General features: G+C 38.6%; 2 protein-coding genes across 4 annotated transcripts in view; one reads left to right on the top strand and one right to left on the bottom strand.

Annotated features, from left to right (window-relative positions):
- Positions 1-25,958, top strand: part of mRpL4 (mitochondrial ribosomal protein L4) — a 261,863-nt gene that overhangs the window by 10,600 nt on the left and 225,305 nt on the right. For 2 of the 3 annotated variants that reach the window (XM_067153850.2, XM_067153851.2), the window contains exon 2: positions 21,610-21,796. In XM_067153850.2, coding sequence (XP_067009951.2) covers positions 21,679-21,796 — 118 coding nt within the window. In that variant the 5' untranslated portion in view covers positions 21,610-21,678. The remainder of the gene's footprint in view (positions 1-21,609; positions 21,797-25,958) is intronic. The other variant, XM_067153852.2, reaches the window with a different exon arrangement.
- Positions 7,241-20,015, bottom strand: LOC137502142 (uncharacterized). The gene is made up of 3 exons (XM_068229118.1): positions 18,452-20,015; positions 18,154-18,290; positions 7,241-8,532 (listed from the first exon to the last, which is right to left on the bottom strand). The coding sequence occupies exon 1, from the start codon at positions 19,878-19,880 to the stop codon at positions 18,726-18,728; it is 1,155 nt and encodes a 384-aa protein (XP_068085219.1). The 5' UTR covers positions 19,881-20,015; the 3' UTR covers positions 7,241-8,532; positions 18,154-18,290; positions 18,452-18,725.

A 25,958-nucleotide genomic window follows, 5' to 3' on the forward strand; every position in this document is an offset into this window, starting at 1 on the left:
CTCGGTTTCTAACGATTTAAAGATAAGAGGTATAGAACTAAATGAGGCCACAACACTAGTTGCAAATCGAGGATTGTGGCGACGTTTAGTAAATTCTCAGAGGCTTGCAGACTGAACGCTGAAAGGCATAACAGTCTATAATGATAATGTATGTATGTAATATATTAACACAAATTTCTTAATATTCACAAACAATAGGACAATAAAAATATGTAATCAGTAGCTAACACACAATTTGACCACCTAAAACAAAAAATCAAGGACAACTTACATAAAGGCAATACTACTGTACAGCACTCAAATATTCGCAGTTTTTGTTACATGAACAGCAGACATTGAAATTAACATAAGCCCCAAACTACTAACTGCAAGAGCACTCCCTAAAATATACAAAATAAACATACCGGTACCTACGAGGCCCGTTATCAGTTTTAGGAACAGTCCCACCTACAGAACTTCAATTTATTCAAAAATTTCTAATCACTTTGCAGTTACCTCATTTTTCCATTTATTACCACGATATCACCAACATGCATTTCAACATACCGATTGCTGAATCTCAATAATAATAGCAAACTGATTAAAATCGAAAGAATTCTTTTATGACTCCTTACATTTCCTATTGACAACAACTACTTTTCTTTTACGAATACCATGTATGAACAGGATGGTCTTCGCATGGGATCCCTTTTCCAGCATATTAGCTGGTATTTATCTTCATAAATTGTTTTTCTTACAAGTTGCTTTACATTGCGTCGACACAGGTAGGTCTAATGGCGACAATGGGGTAGGAAAGGGCTATGAGTGGGAAGGAAGCGGAAGAGTCCCAGCATTTGCCTGGTGTGAAAATGGGAAACCATGGTAAAACATCTTCAGGGCTGCCGGCAGTGGGGATTGAACCCACTATCTTCTGAATGCAAGCTCACAGCTGAGTGCCCCTAACCACAGGCAAGTCACCCTTGGAAATATTATTTTAAGAAGTACCGGTAGTACAAGTACAACTGGGCAATCACCCCTTTTTAACACTAATCAGAAGGAAAAGAAAGTAGTGGTTTGATTCTTCGAAAAATGAGCAAAAGAATAAGGACTGATTAAGGGGGGTGAGGATAAAAATATACTCTGCATATTGCAAGCGTGATAACATTATAAGGAAGTAGAAATTATGCAAATGTTACATGGAATTCCTTTCAGAGGACAGATGTGATAACGGCGATGTCCAGGAACACATCAATACGCCCCCAGAAGTACATTTACTTTTTATTACATAATAAAGAGCAGCACTCACCATTCTCCATTGCTATAGAAGCTACTAGCATTGCTACCGGCCAGTGTAAAATGGAGTGTGAAATAATTCCCAGCAATGATAAGAATTACATACCGTCATCAACCAGCGTATAATAAAAGCACAAGTAAATACACCCTGTAAAGGAGTATACTGTCCGCACGCCAAGAAAGAAACGTCATTTAGTAACTGTAACCTAGTTTTGCACATCCAGGCCAATCTCTGTATGAGAACAGTGGCCCTTTTGGGGCCACACTCTCTTTGAGAGGATTTTTTCTATGGCCGCGGTGGATAATCTCTGTACGGCAAGAAAAAACTAAAACATAATTCTGTGCCTTTCTTAGTTCCCAAGTAGACAAGTTGGCAGTCTTGTGCACCACCCGATCACGCCGTCCACGAGAGGTCCGCCAAACCACACGGATCAGCAAATATATACTCACCACAACACGAATACTTACCTTGTGGACTCTACAGGAACATTGATGGTTATGAATTTCATGTTTTTGGTCCGTATTGAACTGAGAATAATATATAAGTAATAATAATAACAACGTAAACGTTTCCACCTTTTCAATACTAAAATATATTCACAAAATTATAAATTACACGGTACTAGTTTTGACCCATCTAGGGGCCATCATCAGCCGTATTGGAGCAAAGATCACTTTTGGTGAAATAGTTAAAACCTCTTAGTATGTATATTCCTTGTATTATTAACTATTACCATAATAACATCTCATTTCACTTGTTATTCTTTAAAATAACATTTTCTTAGGATTTCACCAAAATTGATCTTTGCTCCAATACGGCTGATGATGACCCCTAGAAGGGTCGAAACTAGTACCGTGTAATTTATAATTTTGTGAATATATTTTAGTATTGAAAAGGTGGAAACGTTTACGTTATTATTATTACTTATATATTATTTATCTACAGGAACAGGCTGAAAACTGCCTGGATCTGAACTCGTGCCTCTTAAATTACAGGGAGGAAATGATAGAGGCATAACCCCCAATAAAAGAAAAGTGATCCAATAAAAGGGTTTATTAACATAAAACTGAAATTAAATGAGTCAATGAACAAAAGCTGGGGATACAAATAACAAATAATTTACATATTCTGTCCAAGGAATAACATGTGCATAGTCAATTTCCTTTCAATTCAGAAAAAATTATCTTTTACAAAAACTTTTTTTTTTTTTTACAAAAACTAACAGAGATGCAAGTGACTAATCTCATGTTTTAATCCGTATTGAAATCTGTTGATATACAATAATAAAGTTTTATTATGAATCCACCTGTTCAATACATTATAATGTGGTCACATTTAAAATAACTTCATTAGTTAAAAAGTTATATATGGGACATGTTTCGCTCCCTTATAGAGCATCATCAGCCAAATCTGAATCTCGAATAATTGTTATTTACGTAAATAATGACTTAAGAACTATGAGAACATTTTTGACAAACTTGAAACTTACTCTATTAGAATATCATAAAATATAAAATCTTTGTATACATGGCTTAATTACATGTGCTTAATAGGAAGATACATTAAAATTATGGAAGAGAGAGTACTAAAATATTAAATTAAATAAAAATATATATATCATATCCAAAATCTTAGAAAGACGTGAAAATCAATCTTAGGAGCTAAATTTGAGGATTTTCTTGGCAATGAGATCTGGTAAAAAAGTTATTTATCCCTTGTGGATAAGAGTCTATAAAGATTCAAATTTATCATCAATTTGATGATTGAACTTATAACAGGATAAATGTTGGTCTTCAAGAAATTTAAATGCTTGTTGTCATATGACCTCGGCGAATGCTGTTGATAAGATATGCTCTTATAGATGTCAATGACTGTTCGTTGAACTAATGGATTTGATAAGGATGATTGAAAGGGACGTAAATCAACGTTCGTATTTAAAGCTGCTGCTTGGTTTATCTTGTTGAATGTCCCTCCAATTGCTGTTTGTCGGTTTGGTGTTGTCCGAGGTTATGTGGTGACTGTCTGTTCTGTGTCTATTCCTTGTGTCTGTGAAAAGTAGAACAGGTGCAAAAGAACACATATAACTCAGAAAGTTGCATAATGGAGTATACAGCAATGATAGGCCTCAGCCACGTCCATTCAACAGACGCAGGCCACTATAACAATAGCTCCATTGAGACTCACATCCCCAGCTATCAGAAAGGCACCAAGAAGCAAAACCCCAGCCGGAAGAAAAAAAACAAGAAAAAAATCTAGGAAGATGATAGGTCGCCATAGTTACCGAGATCAATCAATATCTCAAACGATGAAACATGTTAAATGAAAGAAAATATTTTAAAAATAAGCCAAAAAGAAATGCAATAAAGAAAATAAGGAAGGCACAAAAATAATATTTGCGAGATGTGGAAACCAACACAAATCTCATCCATCAATGCACACAGTCACATGCACACACAACCTAGAGACCAATATGAGCAAATCCAAATAAGTATAGGGGTCAAGGTAGGATACGAGAATGCTCGCACTGCATGACAAATAAAACCAGCGGCTTGTGAGCTTGAACAAGATACACATATCACAATGTCGGATGGCCGCGCAGCAACCCAGGTTCACCCCAAATACAATAGTGAAAGACGCACATATAACGCATGATACATTCCATACTCATATCACCTCTCTTTTGGTGAACATGAGATGCGTATCACTAGCGTCAAAACATATCAAAATTTATAATGTCCAATAACGGACCATTTATATTGGTATTACAAGCTCAGCCAGTCGTAGACTCGAAGAGAATTAAACAGGGTCTCAAATCAAGGTCACAGGTACACACATAATTTACACAGATCAGTGTCAATCTCCACTCTCGCATATAGTAAAGATACACACGGAACAAGCAATATGTAAATTAAAACACGAGGTCTGCAGCGACCAAAAAGATAGGGGTCTGCAGAATAGAATCTCAGAACGCAAGATCACAATAACTATGACAAACCCACAAGAAAAATGTAAATAAATACCTTAAAAGTCTTGTAGAATGAAATCTGCAGATTATGTAATAATCAACATTACCCCAGCGACAGTCATTCTGCGCGTAGATGTTTGTGATACAAGTGGTGACCCAGAGCACTAATGTTCAGGTGCGCAAGATATAGTTTCAATGAATTCAGATAGGGAAGGAAACCAGTCGCAAATATCTTTTTCATTTACCTGTTATCTATGGCGATATAAAATATGTTACATTATTTTAAAAAAGAAACAGCTCTGTACCAATATCTTTGAACATACAGCCACCACGAAAATGTACAGTAAGTGTGAAAACTGAAAGTACTTTAAAGAACTATGCAAAGTATGATGTGTTAGTCTCACACATATGTACATTCAGCTGAATAACTCTATATGTAAAACAACATGTCCTGAATGATTCATCTTCCTCGAGCCAAATATTTTGTATGCAATTATTTACATATGCATGATCATCTTTGCTTTAATGTTTCTATCTCAATTCCCATTCCTTTTTTCATTTTCTTCATTCAGATAATATTTTATTAAAACATTTAATTCTTTATAAATGAACACATCTCTGCAATTTACACATACAAGAGGGAGTGACACTTTCGACTCGAGAACATGGCATGTGAAACCACTCGGAAAATTTCAGCTCTCTTCGGTACATCACGCAGTGCGTGGAGCTACTTGGATTATTTCAGCTCTCTTCGGTACAACATGAACCAGGCTAGACTCGGCTAGCGTAAGGCGCCACTGCGAAGTAACGCACAGGAGAAGGTTCACGCACAGTTGTGATGTGTCTGTGTACATGTTTTCTAGGCTTTATTACAGATTTCCTGTGATTAACAGTGCCGGGGGCCGATGACCTCGATGTTAGGCCCCTTTAAACAACAAGCATCTTCATCATCTAAGAGTGCCGTAGTGAGTTGAAGGTATTAATACTGAAGGAGTGGATAGGCGTAATTATCTTGTTTGTGTTCTCTAGGCACTTTAAAGTTTTCCTGTGATTTATAAGAGTGTCGGCAGATAGTCGTAATTTATCGTTCATTAATGGATACGTATAATTGTAATTTCTGCAGCGAGTCATTTAGTGTACATAAAAACTTACTGAGGCACATCAGTACCAATCATTGTGGCAATCAAAGTGAGAGTTTTAAGTGCAACTTACGTGATTACACCACTGCAAGACATGACAATCTTAAGCGGCATACATTCAGTATGCATGAAAAGGTCTCTGCAAAATTTGAGTCAAAAATACTTTGTCCATTATGTAAATATGACTGTGCATCACGAAGAGAGATGCTTCGGCATTACTCGTCACAACATGATATAGACTTAGTTAATGAAACTGTGGAATTTTCTAGTGAGGGTGATTTCTATAACTGGAAATCTAAGGTCGAAAAAGATCATCTATGCGAGTTTGTATGCAGCAGGGCATGTTAGGTTAGAACTACAGATAACTGCTCAAAATTGTCATTTCACTGTCATCGTAATGGTGTTTATAAATCAAGAGGGCAAAACGAGCGCCACCAGAAAATATTGGGAAGTAACAAAATTGATGGATGCTGCCCAGCTAGCATGGATGTCACATGTCATCCTTCTGGCAAAGTTGAGGTTTCATTCTGCAAAACGCATGTAGGTCATCAGGCTGAGCTAGGCCGGTTAAGACTTTCAAAATCAGAAAGGGACGAAATTGCACTGAAAATATCACTGCAGATTCCTTTTGACTGCATTTTAGACTCTGTTAGGTCTTCAATTAAAAGCAGCGAATTAGAGCGCCGCGATTTAATATCAAATAAAGATCTTCACAACATAGCAAGAGATTATAACTTAAAAGCCGAGGCAGTTAGACATGCGAATGACAGCACGAGTGTGGACTCTTGGGTGAAAGAAATGCAAGAAATAGATTCTGTAGTCCGGTTCTACAAACCTCAGGGAGTTAGTTTGGAAGCCCATCCACAGCTGCGCGAAGAAGACTTTGTCTTAATTGTAATGAATGAGGCGCAGATTGAAATGTTACGCGATTATGGAAATATTGTATTTGCATGGACAGCACACATGGGCTTAATTCTTACGGATTTGAACTGACAACTCTTCTTGTGTTGGACGAGTTATTTCAAGGCTTTCCTTGCTCGTTCATGTTTTCGAACAGTGGAGATCTTCTTAACAGTTGTTCTGGATACTCTCCGTGCTCCACTTCAACAAAATGTACTTATGTCTGATATGGAAGAAGTATTTCATAATGCCTGGTTGAAAGTTATGAAACTGTTCTGCTCATGGCATGTAGATCGAGCGTGGAGGAAAAATCTTTGCAAGATTAAAGGACGTGAAAAACAAGCCGAAATCTATAAAATCATTAGAACGCTAATGCAGGAGAGAGATGAAGAGGCCTTTCGAAAGATGTTTGACGAGGCTCTGCGGCTTCTGAAAGAAGACCCAGACACCTTAGAATTTTATATATATTTTGAAAATAATTATTGGGCATCTGCTCCAAGCTGGGCGTATTGTTATCGTCAACACTCGGGTCTTAATACAAACATGCACTTGGAGAGAATGCCTGGAGTGATCAAACATATATATCTAAAGGGAAACAAGCCCAAACGATTAGATATTGCCATCCATGCTTTAATGAGGTATCTAAGGGACAAACTCTATGATAGACTTATTCATCTGAATAAAGGTAAAGTGACCTCAAAGCTTTCCGCCATAAGGCAACGCCACAAAGCGTCATTTCAGCTCGACCCTGAAGATGCAATATATGACAATAATGTGTGGATAGTGCAGTCAAAACATTCCAACGAACTCTACAAAATAAGGCGAATGAGTGAAAGCTTGTGCAAGTGCGAATTGCTTTGTACTGAGTGCGAGACATGCCTCCACGCATTCACTTGCAGCTGTCCAGATTCATCAATCAAGTTCAACATGTGTAAACACATTCATTTGATATGCAGTGTAGCAAGTAGAGAGCCTTCAAGTGCAGCTGAATCTACAGACAATAATTTAATCATCCACGAGGCATCCACTACAGATCGAAAACAACGTGCAATAATCCAAGAACTACAATGCCCTGGAGCAGCAAAGGCATGTGACAGTAAAGCGAAGAGGCGAGTAATGTTACTGGATAAATTCAGCCACATCCTAGATGAGGCTGAATCCGATGAAGACTTCGACATTATTGACAAACGTCTGCAAAATTTATTGCCAACCATTCAGTCCCGCAAATCTCCATCTTCACTACCTCCAGTTTCACCAGCAATAAAATCAAAATTTGAACCTCAGAATGGTTTAAGCCATCCAAGAAACCTCATAAAAAGATGTCGTTATCCATCGCAAAGCCCACAGCCACAGAAGAGCAAGACATTGCAATAAAATTACTGTTACCTAAATCTGAACGGCAGGGATCAATCATGGGTCTTCTAAACACAGTAGAAGGTGATAAATAGCAATATTTATATTATAATTATTGGCAGGAGTGTACTCCAAAAATAGTTCTCAATTAGCTACTAATAGACTGGTAATTAAGTTAGTGAAGTGTGTGATTTGTGAATTTAAAAACTCAAATTCATACATAGAGTATAAACTTGAAGTATGTCATATGGAATCATTTTTCTTCAGTGAGGTTTTTCGAACTGACAACTGGGACTCAAGTCCATTCAGTTTCTGGGGTGGGAGACAGTTTTTATTTGTACTATTCCTTAAGAATGAAGGAAATTTATACTTAAACGTGGCGTGCTAAGCAGCCTGCAAGCGCCACACCCACCGCAACAACTGACGGTACGCAGTGTATACTTCGTGGAATCAAAGAGAGCAGAAAAGTTCAGAGTGGTTATACAGGATGCGCTCCCGAGACAAGGGTGAACTGGTATGCTTTAGAAGAAAAACATATATTGCAAGAGCAACAGTTTTATCGCTGTCAGTGAATCACCGTCCTTTGCTCTTACGAAGAAAGTTTTGGTGACCCTTAAAACAATCCTTTCGGTATGAGCTGCAATTAAGACCTTACTTTTCTCTAACCTGCACACCTCACCCTTCAATTTGTATAACATCATTATTAACACTTTTAGGACACCTTGCAGAAGTCTGTCTGTTGGCTGCACCTGAGCAGTACTGGTGGATGGAGATGTCCCATTTCTTCTTCTTCTTCTTCTCCTCTCTTCCTCTTGCGTGAACTCCCTCCTTTTCTTGATCTCAAAACGCCCTTCACGCTGCTGCCGGCAAGATTTTGTGTTGGCACAGAATTGGGTTTTAGCCTTAAAAGAAAAAAGAGTTCATTGAAACAAAGTTCATATTCGTATTAATTATACACATTGCTCTTTGAATAATCCCATGTTCTAGTACTAGGAAATGCAAAACGGGCAGGCTATAATAAAACAGCATATAAATTACAAGAATACGATGAACTGTTGTGAAATACCATTCAATTTCATACTAGATGTGAAACAGCCCCAGATGTATAATTGAAGACATGCTCGCAAAAACGGTCTAACTCTCACTTTGCTTGAAAGGAGAAAATTTAAGTTTTGCAAACTGAACAAAGAAAAATATACTGCATTAATTTTACCTAGTGTATTGCACATCAAATCAAAGTATACATTCAGGGAAAATCTTTTCATAGCAATTTTAAGTTGTTTTATTGCAGACTAGCAATGCAGTAGCTAAATGAACTTAAGGGAAGTTGTATACTCAATGTACATGTGTTCGTTTTGTAATGTACCTACCTGACTTTGTGATAAATGGAAGGGAAATACAAATAATTCTGGCAATAAATTATATAATATAGATAAGGAAAGTGTTGTTACAAACAAATAATACATAATATATCAACAAATGCAATAATGAGGTTGCCCACAGCTACTTAATCCTGTACCTTAACCTAATCATAATCAGGAATATCAAAAAGTGGATCGTCTTCTTCTTCTTGAACGGGACTACATGCATTGGAAGCAAGATTTCTGTAGTATGCATGATACAGAGGGGGTTTGTAATCCAACAAGTCTAAAATATCCTTGATTTTGGCTGGAAGTACAGGCCTAGGTCTGTCGTACTTGCATGGTAGGTGTTCAATACCGAATGATGGTCTACCAGGTACTTTTTTTTCTGAGATCTACAGAATCATACTCTTCTATTGAAGAGTATGAGTACTTGAAAAGTAACCTAAATGGATCTTCTTTACTGATTTTACAACATGTAATCTTGCTTAACAATACCTTTTGCTTCGAATCAGAGACTGTTCTTTTCGTTATCTTATCCAGTAAAGGCGAAGCAGTGATAAACATGTCACGTGTCATCTTTACCACTGCAAACGGCTTCTTAACCCTAGTCTTCCTAACAAGTTCCATTCATTGATCTGGAATTTAAATTGATGATACTTGCCTCTTTTTCTTCTCTATAAGGCCAAAGTCTCTGTCACATGGCAAATACGTGTGACCTGGCACTAAATATTTATGTTCTATTATATGAAATCTTCCAGTCTGGACTAAAAACATCCAAAAGCTACCTAAAGAAAAGTTCTTGTTTTGACCAAAACAAGAATCAAAATATACTATCAGGTGGTTAACATTATCAGGAACGGAAGTCATAACATAATGCCGAAGGCATGAGATTATATCATCGGCCCCCCTTCCCGCTACATCCTCAGGCCACATAAACATTGTTGCAGCGTTATTTGCAACATTGTGAATACCAAAATTCAAAGTCCAAAGCTGACGTTTATAAAATAATATCCCTACACTCAAGTGGGGAGTGAGGAGACATTGCTGCATGTCAAAAGCAATCACATGAACAGTCCGGTATAAGTCCAGGATCCGCCAGCACGGGCTCCGCGGCTGCTGCTCGTGCGTCTATATGACGTCATGTATGACGTGTTTAGCGAGTTGATGTTTGCAAACATGGCGGATAATTCGAAGGAACGTGTAGCAGCCGCTAAATGTATGAATTAATGGTCTGGTATCTTTAGCTGTTTGAGACTGCGTCACACAATTCACAGCCATTAGATTGGCACTAGATTGGGCTAAAAATTGACTAGTTGGATAGTGAAATAGATATTAACGGCGCGATATGATGGGGCCGACTTGATTTCGCGAAAACTTTACGAATATTAAGTACGTCCGGCAAGTAGGAAAAGCACCGATCTGCTTTGGTTAAGTCCGGCTAGTGGCAAAACCATTGGTCTAGAGACAAGCAAAAGGGGGTCGGTGGGCATAAGCCCCCATGTTAGGGCCGCGAAGCGGCCAACAGCCCCTAGCATCCTTTACGAAAGCAATTGTGATTCACCGAAAAACACTTTTATTTGCTAGTTGCTTACGTCGCACTGACACAGATAGGTGGGAATGGGAAGGAAGTGGCCGTGGCCTTAATTAAGGTACAGCCCCAGCATTTGCCTGGTGTGAAAATGGGAAACCACGGAAAACCATCTTCAGGGCTGCCGACAGCGTTACTAATTTAGCGCGGTGATCCACCGAAAACCACTGGTAGTGACACGTTCGGTTAGGTTTGGTTAGGTGCGACAGCATTACTAATTTAGCGGGGTGATCCACCGAAAACCACTGGTAGTGTCAGGTTAGGTTGTGATCCACCGAAAACCACTGATAGTGACAGGTTAGGTTGTGATCCACCGAAAACCACTGGTAGTGACACGTTAGGTTAGGTTCGGTTAGGTGCGACAGCATTGCTAATTGAGCGACTGTTGTTGGAAGTACACTTTTGGTGATGACATCATGAATAGGAAAGCAACACTATACACACGAGTATATTGCAACCACTGAGACAGGATATGAATTTATGGGTACTCACCAAAAGTTGGCACAGGAGTAGACAGAAGATGGACTTCTTGTGTTTGCGTAGATGTACTCCCTCTTAAAATAATAATTACTAGTATGGATGCAGCACTGAACGGGAGTTTTAATTGTTTTGGCTAGTTCTACTTCGTCCTAAAACAATCGTCACGACTATCACAGAACTGAACACACGACTCGACTGTTTATCTCTAGTTATACTTCCTCTTAAAACTATAATCACGACTATGACAGAGCTGGACATACAACTCGATTGTTTTCGTCTAGTTGTAGGCCTACTTCCTCTTAAGATAGCAATCAAGACTATAACATAGCTGGACACACGACTGGTTTGTTTTCGTCTACTTGTACTCCCTCTTCAAACAATAATCACACTGCTGGTAATGAAACTCGTGATTTGAGTTTGATGTATTTTTGTTCCTCGTAAAAGTTAAGTTGGCGACAGTTCAGAGAGAGACGACAGTCATCTTTTGGTGTAAATATTAATTACATTGCTATGCCATCTCTATTACTGGTAGGCCTAATGTACTATATATAGCCTACATCGTTTACGCTTCAAATTATCAAGTAACATGTTAGCTGAGTGGATAAGCTGATGGATCGCTGGTTCAAGACGGCCTGTCGCCAGGAATTTATAACAGGTAAGTAAAATTAGATTAGTATGCGAATATATAAGTGAAATAACCACGTATAAAATAGGTTAAATGGATGCCGGTGAAATACAGGCGGGGGCTGAAAGAAAGTGAAGGGAGAGGAAATATGAGGTGAAAGTTCTTCAGTATCTTTTAAGTTCTCCCCACCTGAAACCCCTCCTACCCAGGAGGTCCCGTAAGTATGTCATCATAGCTGTGCCGGCAAATTCTGGCCTTGTTCCAACAGTCCTGTCTTCCTTAGCTAGTTGTGTGTCTACTTTTAACTGCTCATAGGCCGACTCTGATTTTCATTTATGCAGCTCTAACTTACATTCCAGATCTTTTTTTTTTTTTTTCAGAGGATCATTCTCTGTTGAAACTTGAATGTTTAAATTGTCACATATTTTACATGTATCACTACAAGGTGCTTGGAACGACAAATTATATTTATAGAAAATCTTTCTGTAAATGGCAAGGGTAACTGGTGTCCTGTTTTCCTGGGTGCACTTGTCCATATAAAGGTTATACAAAACACTAATATTGAGTTCTCCACTTAAGTACTTCATGTTAGGATTCTTTTTCTGAGAATAATGACTCGACCGCGTGGGGAAACTGTCAATGTGCTCCCTTACGCAGTTTATATCTGCCTCTTCTGTTTTGTTGGGACGGTTTCCATGCTGACCCCTCTGATCCAACTAAAATAGAATCAAACCATGTTCTCTTACAACCTTGTTTTATTATCTTGAAGCACAACCTAACTTACGTAGAGAACTGCACGTGAAAAGTGATTAGAATCACAGTGATTGCTTACCTTGAAGGTGCCTGAAGTTTTCTTCTCTTGAATTATTCGAGAAAGTCGTCCATTACTCAATCCAAATATAGACAATAGGGCCTTTTTACGGATTACAACCTCTGTTGCATCTACCATAACCTTGAAAACACATGAACATTGTCTTCTACTGCTACGAGAATCGTTCACATATCTTCGTTTCACTGAGCAAATCTGTACACACCCAGAAATGTACGCATTCTGTAAGTCATGGTCACCGAAATTCCAGAAATTGAGAAAAAGTCTTTCACGTAATCTTCTGTCACCTTTTCAAAACGCTTACGCGAACAGCGGCAGTTTGCACCAATACTCATCTCCTCTATTACAACACCTTTGTAATTAACATATTCCTCACCACTATTCCTTTTCTTTTTCTGAATTTCCCGACACCATTTTGCAGGATTTTACGATAATTTCCGCACATTTCGTCAGCTCGCTCAGCAAATTCACTCTCTGTGTCCACCTTGTTTGTTGTTTACAAGCAGTAGCCAGGGTCACCAACATTGATACAATGAACATTCTGGAGTAGGTATATATTCGTATATAACCAGGGACATTGTATTCTCAGTAATGAATTTTTTAATGATAAGTTACATTAAAATTCTTATGTAATGTTCATAATGTTACCCGCTCTCGGCAAATTCGTTGTTTCAATCATTGGTTCACCACTACACTACACCACAATGTTAGTGCTAAGCCTGCAATGTTGCGTACACTTATTTAATTTCTGCTCTATAGGGGTTAGCCCATTTTTGCATTCTGACAAAGGCCCTCAGGTTAAACACTCAAATTTTCACCTACTGTATTCCTCTAAATGATCCCTCCTGATATTAGCATATGTAGGAATAGGTACTATTCATGTTGCTCAATAGATAGCAGCACCTAACTCACTTTTTTTAATTTTGAGGGTTAGACCGTTTTTGCGAGCATGTCTTCAATTATACTATTAATTTTTGTGGTTCATGGTGTGGGTTACTGCTGTCACCTCCTACTTCAAGAACCACAGGTAACAGCTGAGTGGCCTATAACCTGGTCCACAGACTCAAGATACCCTAACATTTTCAGAGTCATGGCCTGCTTTGCGCTCAGGTGGCTACGACCCATCAAGGGAGAGGTCCTCACTAGGACAAGAAGTAAGGTAGCATCCTGCTTCACAGAGTGGTATTAAATAGAAATGGCATATGGCTTTTAGCGCCGGGAGTGCCTGGGGACAACTTTAGCTCGCCAGGTGCAGGTCTTTTGATTTGACGCCCATAGACGACCCATGCGTCGTGATGAGGATGAAATGATGAAGACGACACATACACCCAGCCCCAGTGCCAACTGTATTAACCAATGATGGTTAAAATTCCTGACCCTGTTGGGAATCGAACCCAGGACCCCTGTGACCAGAGGCCAGCACGCTAACCATTTAGCCATTGAGTCGGACACAGAGTGGTGGTGGTGGTGATTATTTTACGAGGAAGTACAAGTGGGCAACCATCCTCTATATAACACTAATCAGAGAGAAAAAATGGAAGGGGTCCGACACTTCAAAAAATGAAGGTATCAGCCAAAGGAAGACAAGGGCCACGAAGGACATAAACGTGAAAAATGTCCTAAGCCTCCATACATAATGCCGTTGGGGTCGGAAAAGAACAAGACTTGATCAAGGGAGGTTGGATAGGATAGATGAAAGTGAGGAGCCTGGCACAAGTAAGTGGAAGCAATTCCAGGACTCAGCTAAGGGCCCCTTGGTCAAAAACCCATGCTCCAAAGTTCAGAGCCCCTGGGACCCCTTTTAGTCACCTCTTATGACAGGCAGGGGATACCGGGTTTGCTATTCTACCACCCCCAACAACAGGGGAAGTAGACCAAGCTTGGAACACTTCAAGCAAGCCTCGGACCTATGGAAGTAATGCAGTCCAGGAAACAGGCGTACGATATAGAAAGAGAATGGGTGGCACACAGTGATGCGGTAGTAAAAGCAGCAAGGGAATGCCTAGGAACAACCCTCTGTAAAGATAGTAAAAAGCAAAATCTTGTCGGAATGACAAAGTGAGGGCAGGTTTCAGCGTTCAGTTACCACGGACCAAGTACGCAGTGTATCTGCGCTCCACGTGGAAGAGCTTGTGATAGGTATCGCACTCTTACCTGTCTTCAGAGAAAAGAATCCCTGACATGTTTCTGCTGCAAGTAATGTTTACTCCTCATTATGAGTAGTGAAATGTTAAGTTTGGTGCATTCATTATATAATATTATTAATAATAATAATAATAATGAATGTGCAAAATATTCATGTTCAAATTATGTGCATGTTATTCTAGTGTAACTTAAAAGAATTATGAATTGTAATTTAATCTTATGACCATTGACTGCAATGAAATACTAAATTATTTATTATTATTAATAATAATATTATTATTGCTTAACTCACAGAGGCTTGCAGACTGAATGCTGAAGGGCATAACCATCTGTAGCTCTGTATGTATGTATGTATGTATGGGTATGTAATACTCATTTTGTCTTCAAGCAGTAAAGGGAAGTTAAAAGTTTTATACACAAGAACTATTTATCATCATAAAGCGTGAATGAAAATCCACAGCCTGTTTCCAGTCGTCCAACTGGGTCAGGAATGGAATGAATGAAGCCCCCATCTAGCGATGAGGATAGGAATTGTGCCAGCTGGCTAAGCCTGTCGCACTCGTCTGGGGCAGTGATTAATGAATGACAGATGAAATGAAATTATATTGGAGCGTGTTGCTGGAATGAAAGATGACAGGGAAAACTGGAATACCTGGAGAAAAACCTGTCCCGGCTCTGCTTTGAGAGCGTTGAGAGGCCAGAGCGCTGCCGCCTGAGCCACGTAGGCTCTCATAAAGCTGAAACAGTCAGTTTGACATGCACTGAATGTAAGGTTTGGGAAAGCATTATTTCTGATTATTTTAGACATGTTTGCAAAATTAATAACTGGTTTGATAGAAGACAGTTTGGGTTTAGCTCAACTTCTAGGATTCCAACAAAATATAGTAGATATCCTGGATTCAGGAGGTGAAATGGACTGTATCGCGATTAACCTATGTAAGGCAGTTGATAGGGTAGACCATGGAAGACTACTGGCAAAACTGAGTGCAACTGGACTAGAAAAAAAAAGTGACTGAATGGGTGGCTATATTTCTAGAACATAGAACTCAGAGTACTAGAGTAGACAAAGCTTTATCTGACCCTGTAATAATTAACAGAGGAATTCCTCAAGGCAGTATTATTGGACCTTTATGTTTTCTTACATATATATATATATCAATGACATGTGTAAAGAAATGGAGTCAGGGATAAGGCTTTCTGCAGATGATGTTATTCTGTACAGAGGTAATAAACAGTGACATATGCTGAGATTAAGACATGGGCTACCACTAGACTTAGGTTACCTCTTTTCGATGGTTGGTTTAGTGAACGTCAAGCCTTCAGCGTTTTGAGCTGCAGCCAGTAGTCAATGAAGAAGCCTGCTGCTTTACAGGCTATTGCACCGGACTCTGCTACTGCCATTGCTCAACCCCTGATCAATGGAGATGGTAACCTAAGGTTTAGGAAATGAGAGTCCGGCTTTGTGGCTAAACGGATGGAACGCTTGCCTTTGGTCTGATGGCCCCAGTTCAATTTCCAGAATCAACCCCCTCATACTGTTAATTCCCCTGGCTTGGGGACTGGGTATTTATGATGTCTTCGCCATTCATTTTATCCCCATTAGGTCAACACAAAGCCTGTATAGTTGCCATGCCCTATTATTTTTTGTTCTATTTTGCTTTACGTCGCACCGACACAGATAGGTCTTATGGCGATGATGGGATGGGAAAGGCCTAGGAAAGAGAAGGAAGCAGCTGTGGCCTTAATTAAGGTACAGCCCCAGCATTTGCCTGGTGTGAAAATGGGAAACCACAGAAAACCATTTTCAGGGCTGCCGACAGTGGGGTTCGAACCCACTATCTCCCGGATGCGAGCTCACAGCTGCACGCTCCTAACCACACGGCCAACTCTCCCGGTCCCATTATATTTGTATTATTATTATTTTACAGCAGTCGTACCCATCGTTCACCGGTTAAATTAGCTTCCTCGGGAGATCAGTGGTGGTGTCCGACCCATGATCATGGGTTCGATTCCAACCAACAAAAGAATAATAATAATAATAATGTTATTTGTTTTACGTTCCACTAACTACTCTTTTACGGTTTTTGGAGACGCCGAGGTGCCGGAATTTCGTCCTGCAGGAGTTCTTTAACGTGCCAGTACATCTACTGACACGAGGCTGACATATTTGAGCACCTTCAAATACCACCGGACTGAGCCAGGACCGAACCTGCCAAGTTGGGTTCAGAAGGCCAGCGCCTTTACCGTCTGAGCCACTCAGCCCGGCAATCCAACAAAAGAAAGAAAACGCTAAACCTGAAAGGTGGCATTTCATTTTAACAGATCTACCAATGAAAATAAAACGATATTGCTCATGTAACACCAGCCCTGCAGTCTCTTCCTACAAGTAGTAAATGGGAATGAGGAATTCCCACACTCTCTTACCTATATCATTCAGAAGTATGAGGTGAGGAAATATATACAATGAGTAACTTATGGTTGATAGGTAGCAGTGGCGAACAGACAGACCGAAGCCTAGCACACCTATCCTCCGCTGGTCCTCGCTCCTATCCAATATCCAGCAGCAAGCTGCGTGTGGCGAGTCGAGGGGAAAGGGGCGAGAGTCTGGGCTGCAATATCAGTCTCCGATGCCTTGCTCTCAGAAATATGCGTGACGTTTCTTTCTCACTGCTTTCAAGTTTTGTAAATGGAACAATGTTTCAGATGCTTAGACTACAATGTGCTTTAGACTTCCATCATTCTCAATGGAGATTTGGGCTTCACTGATAGCCTTGGTAGCCCTCTGTATATGCCACTGGTAATAAATAAGTTACAAGCTTGAGAGCAACTGCAAAATAACCTATATAATGTTGTGAGATGGACCGTAGGCAACGGTATGATGATAAACAGGGTTAAAAGTCAGGTTGTGAGTTTCACAAATAGGAAAAGTCCTCTCTGTTTTAATTATTGCATTGATGGTGTCAAAGTTCCTTTGGGGGATCATTGTAGGTACCTAAGTCTCTGGTAAGACACCTACTACAGTATGGATGCAGCGTATGGGACCCTTAACAGGATTACTTGATTCAAGAGCTGGAAAAAATCCAAAGCAAAGCAGCTCGATTTCTTCTGGGTGATTTCCGACAAAAGAGTAGCTTGACAAAAATGTTTCAAAGTTTGGGCTGGGAAAACTTGGGAGAAAGGAGACGAGCTGCTGGACTAAGTGGTATGTTCTGAGCTGTCAGCAGAGAGATGGCGTGGAATGACATTAGTAGACGAATAAGTTTGTGTCTTTAACAGTAGGGAAGATCACAAAATGAAGATAAAGCTGGAATGCAAGAGTTATTTATAAGAAGAGGAGGTAGGGATTGGAATAACTTACGAAGGGAGATGTTAAATAAATTTCCAATGTTTTTGCAATCATTTAAGAAAAGGCTAGGAAAACAACAAATAGGGAATCTGCCACTTGGGCGACTGCCCTAAATAAAGTTCAGTAGTGATTGATTGATGACTTACCCCTCACTATAGAGCCAAGGATTCCTAAAATCTGTGGATTGGAAGTGATCTCAACATATCATGTAGCCTATGTGGTATTGAAGTAGATAGATCCTTCTTTCTTGTAAATGTTATCAAAAATCACCCACTGATCACACCTACAACAACAACAAAAAAAAATCTAACGTATGCTTGCAACTATTGCGCTATTGTCAACTTTCAATTTATCTAATTCATCCAAGATAAGAAGATAAGAATACTTGTTGATAACTGAATGTTAAACCTAATGTGATATTTTACAATTTTGGAATATACTTACACTGTTTTGTCTCGAGCAAAGCAGAAGAATTATGATTCCAGGTGACATACTTTAAGTTTATACTGTATACTGTATGTATGAATTTTAGTTTGTAAATTCACAAATCACACACCTCACTAATTTAATTACCAGTCTATTAGTAGGTAATTGAGAATTATTTTTGTTGTACACTCCTGCCAATAATTATAATAAAAATATTGCTACTTATCACCTTCTACTGTGTTTAGAAGACCCATGATTGATCACTGTGGTTCAGATTTAGGTAAGAGTAATTTTATTGCAATGTCTTGCTCTTCTGTGGCTGTGGGCTTTGCGATGGATAACGACATCTTTTTATGAGGTTTCTTGGATGGCTTAAACCATTCTGAGGTTCAAATTTTGATTTTATTGCTGGTGAAACTGGAGGTAGTGAAGATGGAGATTTGCGGGACTGAATGGTTGGCAATAAATTTTGCAGACGTTTGTCAATAATGTCGAAGTCTTCATCGGATTCAGCCTCATCTAGGATGTGGCTGAATTTATCCAGTAACATTACTCGCCTCTTCGCTTTACTGTCACATGCCTTTGCTGCTCCAGGGCATTGTAGTTCTTGGATTATTGCACGTTGTTTTCGATCTGTAGTGGATGCCTCGTGGATGATTAAATTATTGTCTGTAGATTCAGCTGCACTTGAAGGCTCTCTACTTGCTACTCTGCATATCAAATGAATGTGTTTACACATGTTGAACTTGATTGATGAATCTGGACAGCTGCAAGTGAATGCGTGGAGGCATGTCTCGCACTCAGTACAAAGCAATTCGCACTTGCACAAGCTTTCACTCATTCGCCTTATTTTGTAGAGTTCGTTGGAATGTTTTGACTGCACTATCCACACATTATTGTCATATATTGCATCTTCAGGGTCGAGCTGAAATGACGCTTTGTGGCGTTGCCTTATGGCGGAAAGCTTTGAGGTCACTTTACCTTTATTCAGATGAATAAGTCTATCATAGAGTTTGTCCCTTAGATACCTCATTAAAGCATGGATGGCAATATCTAATCGTTTGGGCTTGTTTCCCTTTAGATATATATGTTTGATCACTCCAGGCATTCTCTCCAAGTGCATGTTTGTATTAAGACCCGAGTGTTGACGATAACAATACGCCCAGCTTGGAGCAGATGCCCAATAATTATTTTCAAAATATATATAAAATTCTAAGGTGTCTGGGTCTTCTTTCAGAAGCCGCAGAGCCTCGTCAAACATCTTTCGAAAGGCCTCTTCATCTCTCTCCTGCATTAGCGTTCTAATGATTTTATAGATTTCGGCTTGTTTTTCACGTCCTTTAATCTTGCAAAGATTTTTCCTCCACGCTCGATCTACATGCCATGAGCAGAACAGTTTCATAACTTTCAACCAGGCATTATGAAATACTTCTTCCATATCAGACATAAGTACATTTTGTTGAAGTGGAGCACGGAGAGTATCCAGAACAACTGTTAAGAAGATCTCCACTGTTCGAAAACATGAACGAGCAAGGAAAGCCTTGAAATAACTCGTCCAACACAAGAAGAGTTGTCAGTTCAAATCCGTAAGAATTAAGCCCATGTGTGCTGTCCATGCAAATACAATTATTTCCATAATCGCGTAACATTTCAATCTGCTCCTCATTCATTACAATTAAGACAAAGTCTTCTTCGCGCAGCTGTGGATGGGCTTCCAAACTAACTCCCTGAGGTTTGTAGAACCGGACTACAGAATCTATTTCTTGCATTTCTTTCACCCAAGAGTCCACACTCGTGCTGTCATTCGCATGTCTAACTGCCTCGGCTTTTAAGTTATAATCTCTTGCTATGTTGTGAAGATCTTTATTTGATATTAAATCGCGGCGCTCTAATTCGCTGCTTTTAATTGAAGACCTAACAGAGTCTAAAATGCAGTCAAACGGAATCTGCAGTGATATTTTCCTTGCAATTTCGTCCCTTTCTGATTTTGAAAGTCTTAACCGGCCTAGCTCAGCCTGATGACCTACATGCGTTTTGCAGAATGAAACCTCAACTTTGCCAGAAGGATGACATGTGACATCCATGCTAGCTGGGCAGTATCCATCAATTTTGTTACTTCCCAATATTTTCTGGTGGCGCTCGTTTTGCCCTCTTGATTTATAAACACCATTTCGATGACAGTGAAATGACAATTTTGAGCAGTTATCTGTAGTTCTAACCCAACGTCCCCTGCTGCATACAAACTCGCATAGATGATCTTTTTCGACCTTAGATTTCCAGTTATAGAAATCACTCTCACTAGAAAATTCCACAGTTTCATTAACTACGTCTATATCATGTTGTGACGAGTAATGCCGAAGCATCTCGCTTCGTGATGCACAGTCATATTTACATAATGGACAAAGTATTTTTGACTCAAATTTTGCAGAGACCTTTTCATGCATGCTGAATGTATGCCGCTTAAGATTATCACGTCTTGCAGTGGAGTAATCACATAAGTTGCACTTAAAACTCTCACTTTGATTGCCACGATGTTTGGTACTGATGTGCCTCAGTAAGTTTTTATGTACACTAAATGACTCGCTGCAGAAATTACAATTATACGTATCCATTATTGAACGATAAATTACGACTATCCGCCGACACTCTTATAAATCACAGGAAAACTTTAAAGTGCCTAGAGAACCCGAACACAAACCAAGATAATTACGCCTATCCACCCCTTCAGTAATAATACCTTCAACTCACCACGGCACTCTTAATCACACAAAAACTAATCTAGAACAATTCACCTACTAATCTAGAACACACACGAGTAACAGCGCACGTGAGGAAAGTGTTGGTGTCCGAAATGGCGCCTTATTGTAGCTAAGTCCAGCCTAGTTCGTGAACTGAAGAGAGCAGCTCACCTAGTTATAGTTCGTGGAACCGAAGAGAGCCGAAGTGTTCCGAGATGTTCCGAATGGCTCCTCATTCTGCGTCCCCGAGACACAAGTACTAGTGTGTACTTCCGTTTCCCACTACCCTCAAATCTATCCCTTTTTGTAACAGACACTTTGATTGGTGAAGTTTAAAACAACCCAGTGACTGGACGTAGTGCGCTGCGCAGAGTCCAAAAACAAACAAAGAAGAAGAAGAAGAAGAAGAAGCATTCCAGTATAACCTATAGTTCAATGGTTCTGACCTAACCTATAAAGTTACTATTGGTACAGTGTTATTCCTCTAAAAATATCTTATGTAAGTTAATGCTAGCAGTCAGTATGTCACTTAAATTATTTTTACGGTTTCCAAATGGATGTAGATATGTCAAATCGTTTTGCTCTTCAGCGACCACATTAGAAAATACTTCGGGTGATGTTCCAGGTAATTATAGCTATCTATTTATTTAATATGAAGGTAATATATATTATTGTTCCTTAACCCATATATGCAAGGAAAGGCGATGTAAAAATAATGTTAAGATGGAATTTCCGAATAAAACACATTGCGAAAACACAACAGTGGGCGTATGATATATTCAGTCCTTGAATTTTAGCCCCAAGAGCATCAGAATGGATAAGTTACTACGATAAATAAAAATTATTTGTTTTAAAATACTGTAAGTTAATTCAGTTATTATTAATTCTGTATTTGATTTGCTGCACACTAATTTTTAACAGTATGAGTACGATAACAGTGAGGAATAGTACACTGTCTTCATGCATCTAGCCTACATCTGGCTCATGCTACCAGATAGCATATTCATGGCAGAGTTCTTTCAGATATGTTATGTTGATAACTTGTAATCCTTATCAAGGATTGTGTTTTCATTGAATGTAGGAAACGCATAATCTTTGAAGTGATAGCGGCGGATCACGTTGGACACAGCATCATCGTGAGGGTCGGGGCTTTCCTCCCCAAACATTTGGCGTCCAGGAAGTGGTACTATACATAGCCACTAATGATAAGGATTGCAAGGAAAGTTTTACCTCCTCTGGTTATAGTTGAAATGTATTGCATAGGTAATAGTTGAAATTGCGGTTTGTTCTTTTGCACTGCATAGATAACACTTTGCTTGACTATAAACTCAATAAAAGTTCATCAGTAAAATACAGTTTGAATAACTAAAAAGGAGATAAAAGGCAATTTGTATACTGTGGTTGAAAATATAATGGAACTTGGCTATCAATTTTATCCTTCAGTTTCATCTGGTGTAGATCTGTTTTCTTCCACTTCCGTGCATAACCATCTGGTAGTTCGAAATTGTATTTCTAAACTGGGACTAGATTGCAAGGTTATGCTGGAGAATGATTCTTGTATGAGATAAAAGTCGGTATCATAAGCAACCTTACACGCTCCTTATCCTAAGCTTGTAGAACACTCTTCTTTTGAAGATAAGTGATGGGCATTCAGATTGCTGAAGGTGCTTCCAGTATCCTCTTCAGCATACCTTCTAAGGGTGCTTTTGTGATATAACAATATCTATAGCGTCTGAATTCTGAAAAACTGTTTTTTAATCTGTTTCAGGCTGTTGTAAAACGTCCAAAATGGAATTTACATCTAGAGACCTGCAGCAGAACAATTCAAATTCATTAGTGCACAGTAATATATCTGCTCAGTGTTGCAAAAATGCAACATCAAAAGTTTAATAGTATTATCTGGCATATTGCCCAACATAGTTACTAATTTTGCTGTATTAACTGATTCATACAGACTTTATATCAATTATAAAGTGATTGCTTTAGATCAGCGAGAATTAATATTTACCTCTTCCTTCCCGTAACTCATTGTGTAACAGCAAGTTTACCAGACTTTCAAAATCTGCCATCACATTATTGTGGTGCCACACGATTTGTTGATTGTTAAGTCATAATTCAGAAGCAGTGTTTCCGTTATTACACCCGTGCTCTAATAACAGATTTCAAAGAAAATTAGCTGTGCAAAAACCTTGCAAAAACACAACACTGGACATAAATTATATGGATTAAGAATCAGTGTATTTATTTTGGGCAACTATAAATCAGGTAGACAAACAGTGTCTGCAACAGATAGGATGTATGGTCACCATATTTTCCGAGTCTGAATACGGGACATAATGTTGAATGGGTCATGTCAGTCCTGTTAGGGTGGGCATTGAAATAAAGTACGCTTTTATTTTTCCTTATGTATTTACCTCTAAATTGAACATTTAATTGTAGGTAGTTCGATGATGATGTGGGGCGTAACATCTAGGTCATCGGTCCCGTAGGTAGTCTGAATCAAAATTCATTACAGAGTATTAGTTTCATTAAATGTTGTAGAAAGTAACAAGTAAAAATAATCATGTCCTTAGTCTCTGGTTGGCATTCGTCCAGTTCCAATCCAACATGGCATCTGTGCTGTAGAAGTTGTCCCCTCTGATAGGTGCACTTCTATGCTCTTTGTGGGTGATAACAGTAGTTTTGTCCTCATTTCTTCGATGAAGGATTGCTGTGCCAGTTTATTGTGCGTTTATGAGACTAGTTGATGTACCCGTGCTTCGCTACGGGATTCTCAGAAAGACTGACTCATATAAAATACTCAGTCAAATGAAAAACTGCACATTTTCTCACTTTTAATGAACAGTACTATGGTAAATACAAAGTATGGTACAAGTGTTATTTTTAATATCCACTTATTCAATAACACTTGTAACGTACTTTGTATTTACGTACATTTCAATACGGACCTAACATGAGAATTATAATCTGCAGTACTACGGTGCCGATCTAACAGTCCAAAGTTCCAGTGCTGGAACAACCAGGCTACAGTGGATTCGAACCCCACTGTCGGCAGCCTTGAAGAAGTTATTCCTTGGTTTCTCATTTTCACACCAGGCAAATGCTGGGGCTATACCTTAGGCCAAGCTCGCTCCCATCACACTCCTAGCCCTTTCTTATCTCATCGTCGCCATAAGACCTAACTGTGTCGGTGTGGCGTAACAAAATTTTAAAAAAATACTCAGTACCCAGCAGTAATCCTCTCCATCGGTGATGAATGGCAACAGAAGACAAAGCACATCACAACAAACAATGGTCAATGTAATGTTATTGTTGATCAGTTATGAGCTTTCTATATTGTAGGCCTTCACGTTTAGTTTTCTTTAGACTCTGTAATATTAGGGTGTCTTATAAAATTATTTATAGCGTAGAGTGTAGTTCCTTATTCTCCTACTTTGCGTACCGATTTTCATTAAATCCTGTTTACCCATTTTCTCGTGACTCGGCGCTGATAAGGACTTAGTACCAAAAATCCAAATTCATGAATATCTCTGATCATGGCTGGTATGCTAGCAATATATAATACATAATTAATTGGAAATATAATACTATATAACTTTATCTATGTAGTATTTATCGATACGACCACTAATAACATAATTATTTGGGAATTACATTTTAGACCTTCCCCTAAACCTACTGTTTCAATGTGCTGCATTTGAAAGAAGAAGGCATGACCTGAACCCTCATTTAAATTATTGCAACATTACATTATCAAAACCCCTGTATCATTTGTTTAAGAAGCCGTGCTGTTACAAATATTTTATTAACTTCATCCACTTCATTTTCCGCTGATTAGATACATGAATTCATTTTCATCGTAAAACAATATGTATTTTAACTACAACCCTAGTATACTAAGTAAAATAGGGTTCCAAACTGCTTTGGATATTCAATAATAATAATAATAATAATAATAATAATAATAATAATAATAATTTGATAATTCTTCTCTGAAAGTTTTGTAGAAGTTTCGTGTATTCTGTTTTGTAAACTCTTGTTCAATTTCTGCCAATCTGTATTGTTCGTATTTGTGTTTTTCAGACCTGATATTTTTGATGTTTGTTTCTGTATTTTGGTGAATTCCTGCCAGGTTTGTTCAGTTTTATGAGAATTCCAATTCTTATTTAGTATTAAAAACTTCATTTTTTGTCTGTATTGACTCAAGATTTTACAATGCTTGGTAAAGCTAAAGGTTCCACTTATTCAATACATTATCATAGTGGTCTGTTTAGAACATCACATATTTATTTAACTTATTGTAAAATACATCTTTGGGACCGGTTTCGGCAATCCACTATGCCATCATCAGCCATTGAGAGTTTTATAGCAAAGAACATTCAAAAAAAGTAAAAATATGCTATAGACTCAGTATAGAATGTATGGTTGGTGTACTTTTAACAGCAAGTCCTATTCTACATGAAAAACATTAAAAATAGCTAGACAACATTGACCCATTGTACTATCCAAATAACATGTCTTTTTTGAAAAATACATTATTATTTGGTGCGTCTAAAATTATTTTGTATATGATTGAAATCGTCTATGATTTGATGTAGCTTATGTACAAGAAATTCATGTGAAATTGATAAGTGATTCTACAAAGCATTTGCCATTTTTAAACCACAGTTATTTAACAGCAAGTCCTATTCTACATGAAAAACATTAGAAATGGCTAGATAACATTGACCCATTGTATTATACAAGTAACATTTCTTTTTTTTAAATATAGTATTATTTGGTGCGTC

The sequence above is a fragment of the Anabrus simplex genome, chromosome 9 (assembly GCF_040414725.1).
Source record: "Anabrus simplex isolate iqAnaSimp1 chromosome 9, ASM4041472v1, whole genome shotgun sequence".
Lineage (NCBI taxonomy): Eukaryota > Metazoa > Arthropoda > Insecta > Orthoptera > Tettigoniidae > Anabrus > Anabrus simplex.

Coding starts and splice junctions, on each gene's coding strand:
- LOC137502142 (XM_068229118.1), bottom strand. CDS start 19,880: ATGTCTGATATGGAAGAAGTATTTCATAATGCCTGGTTGAAAGTTATG.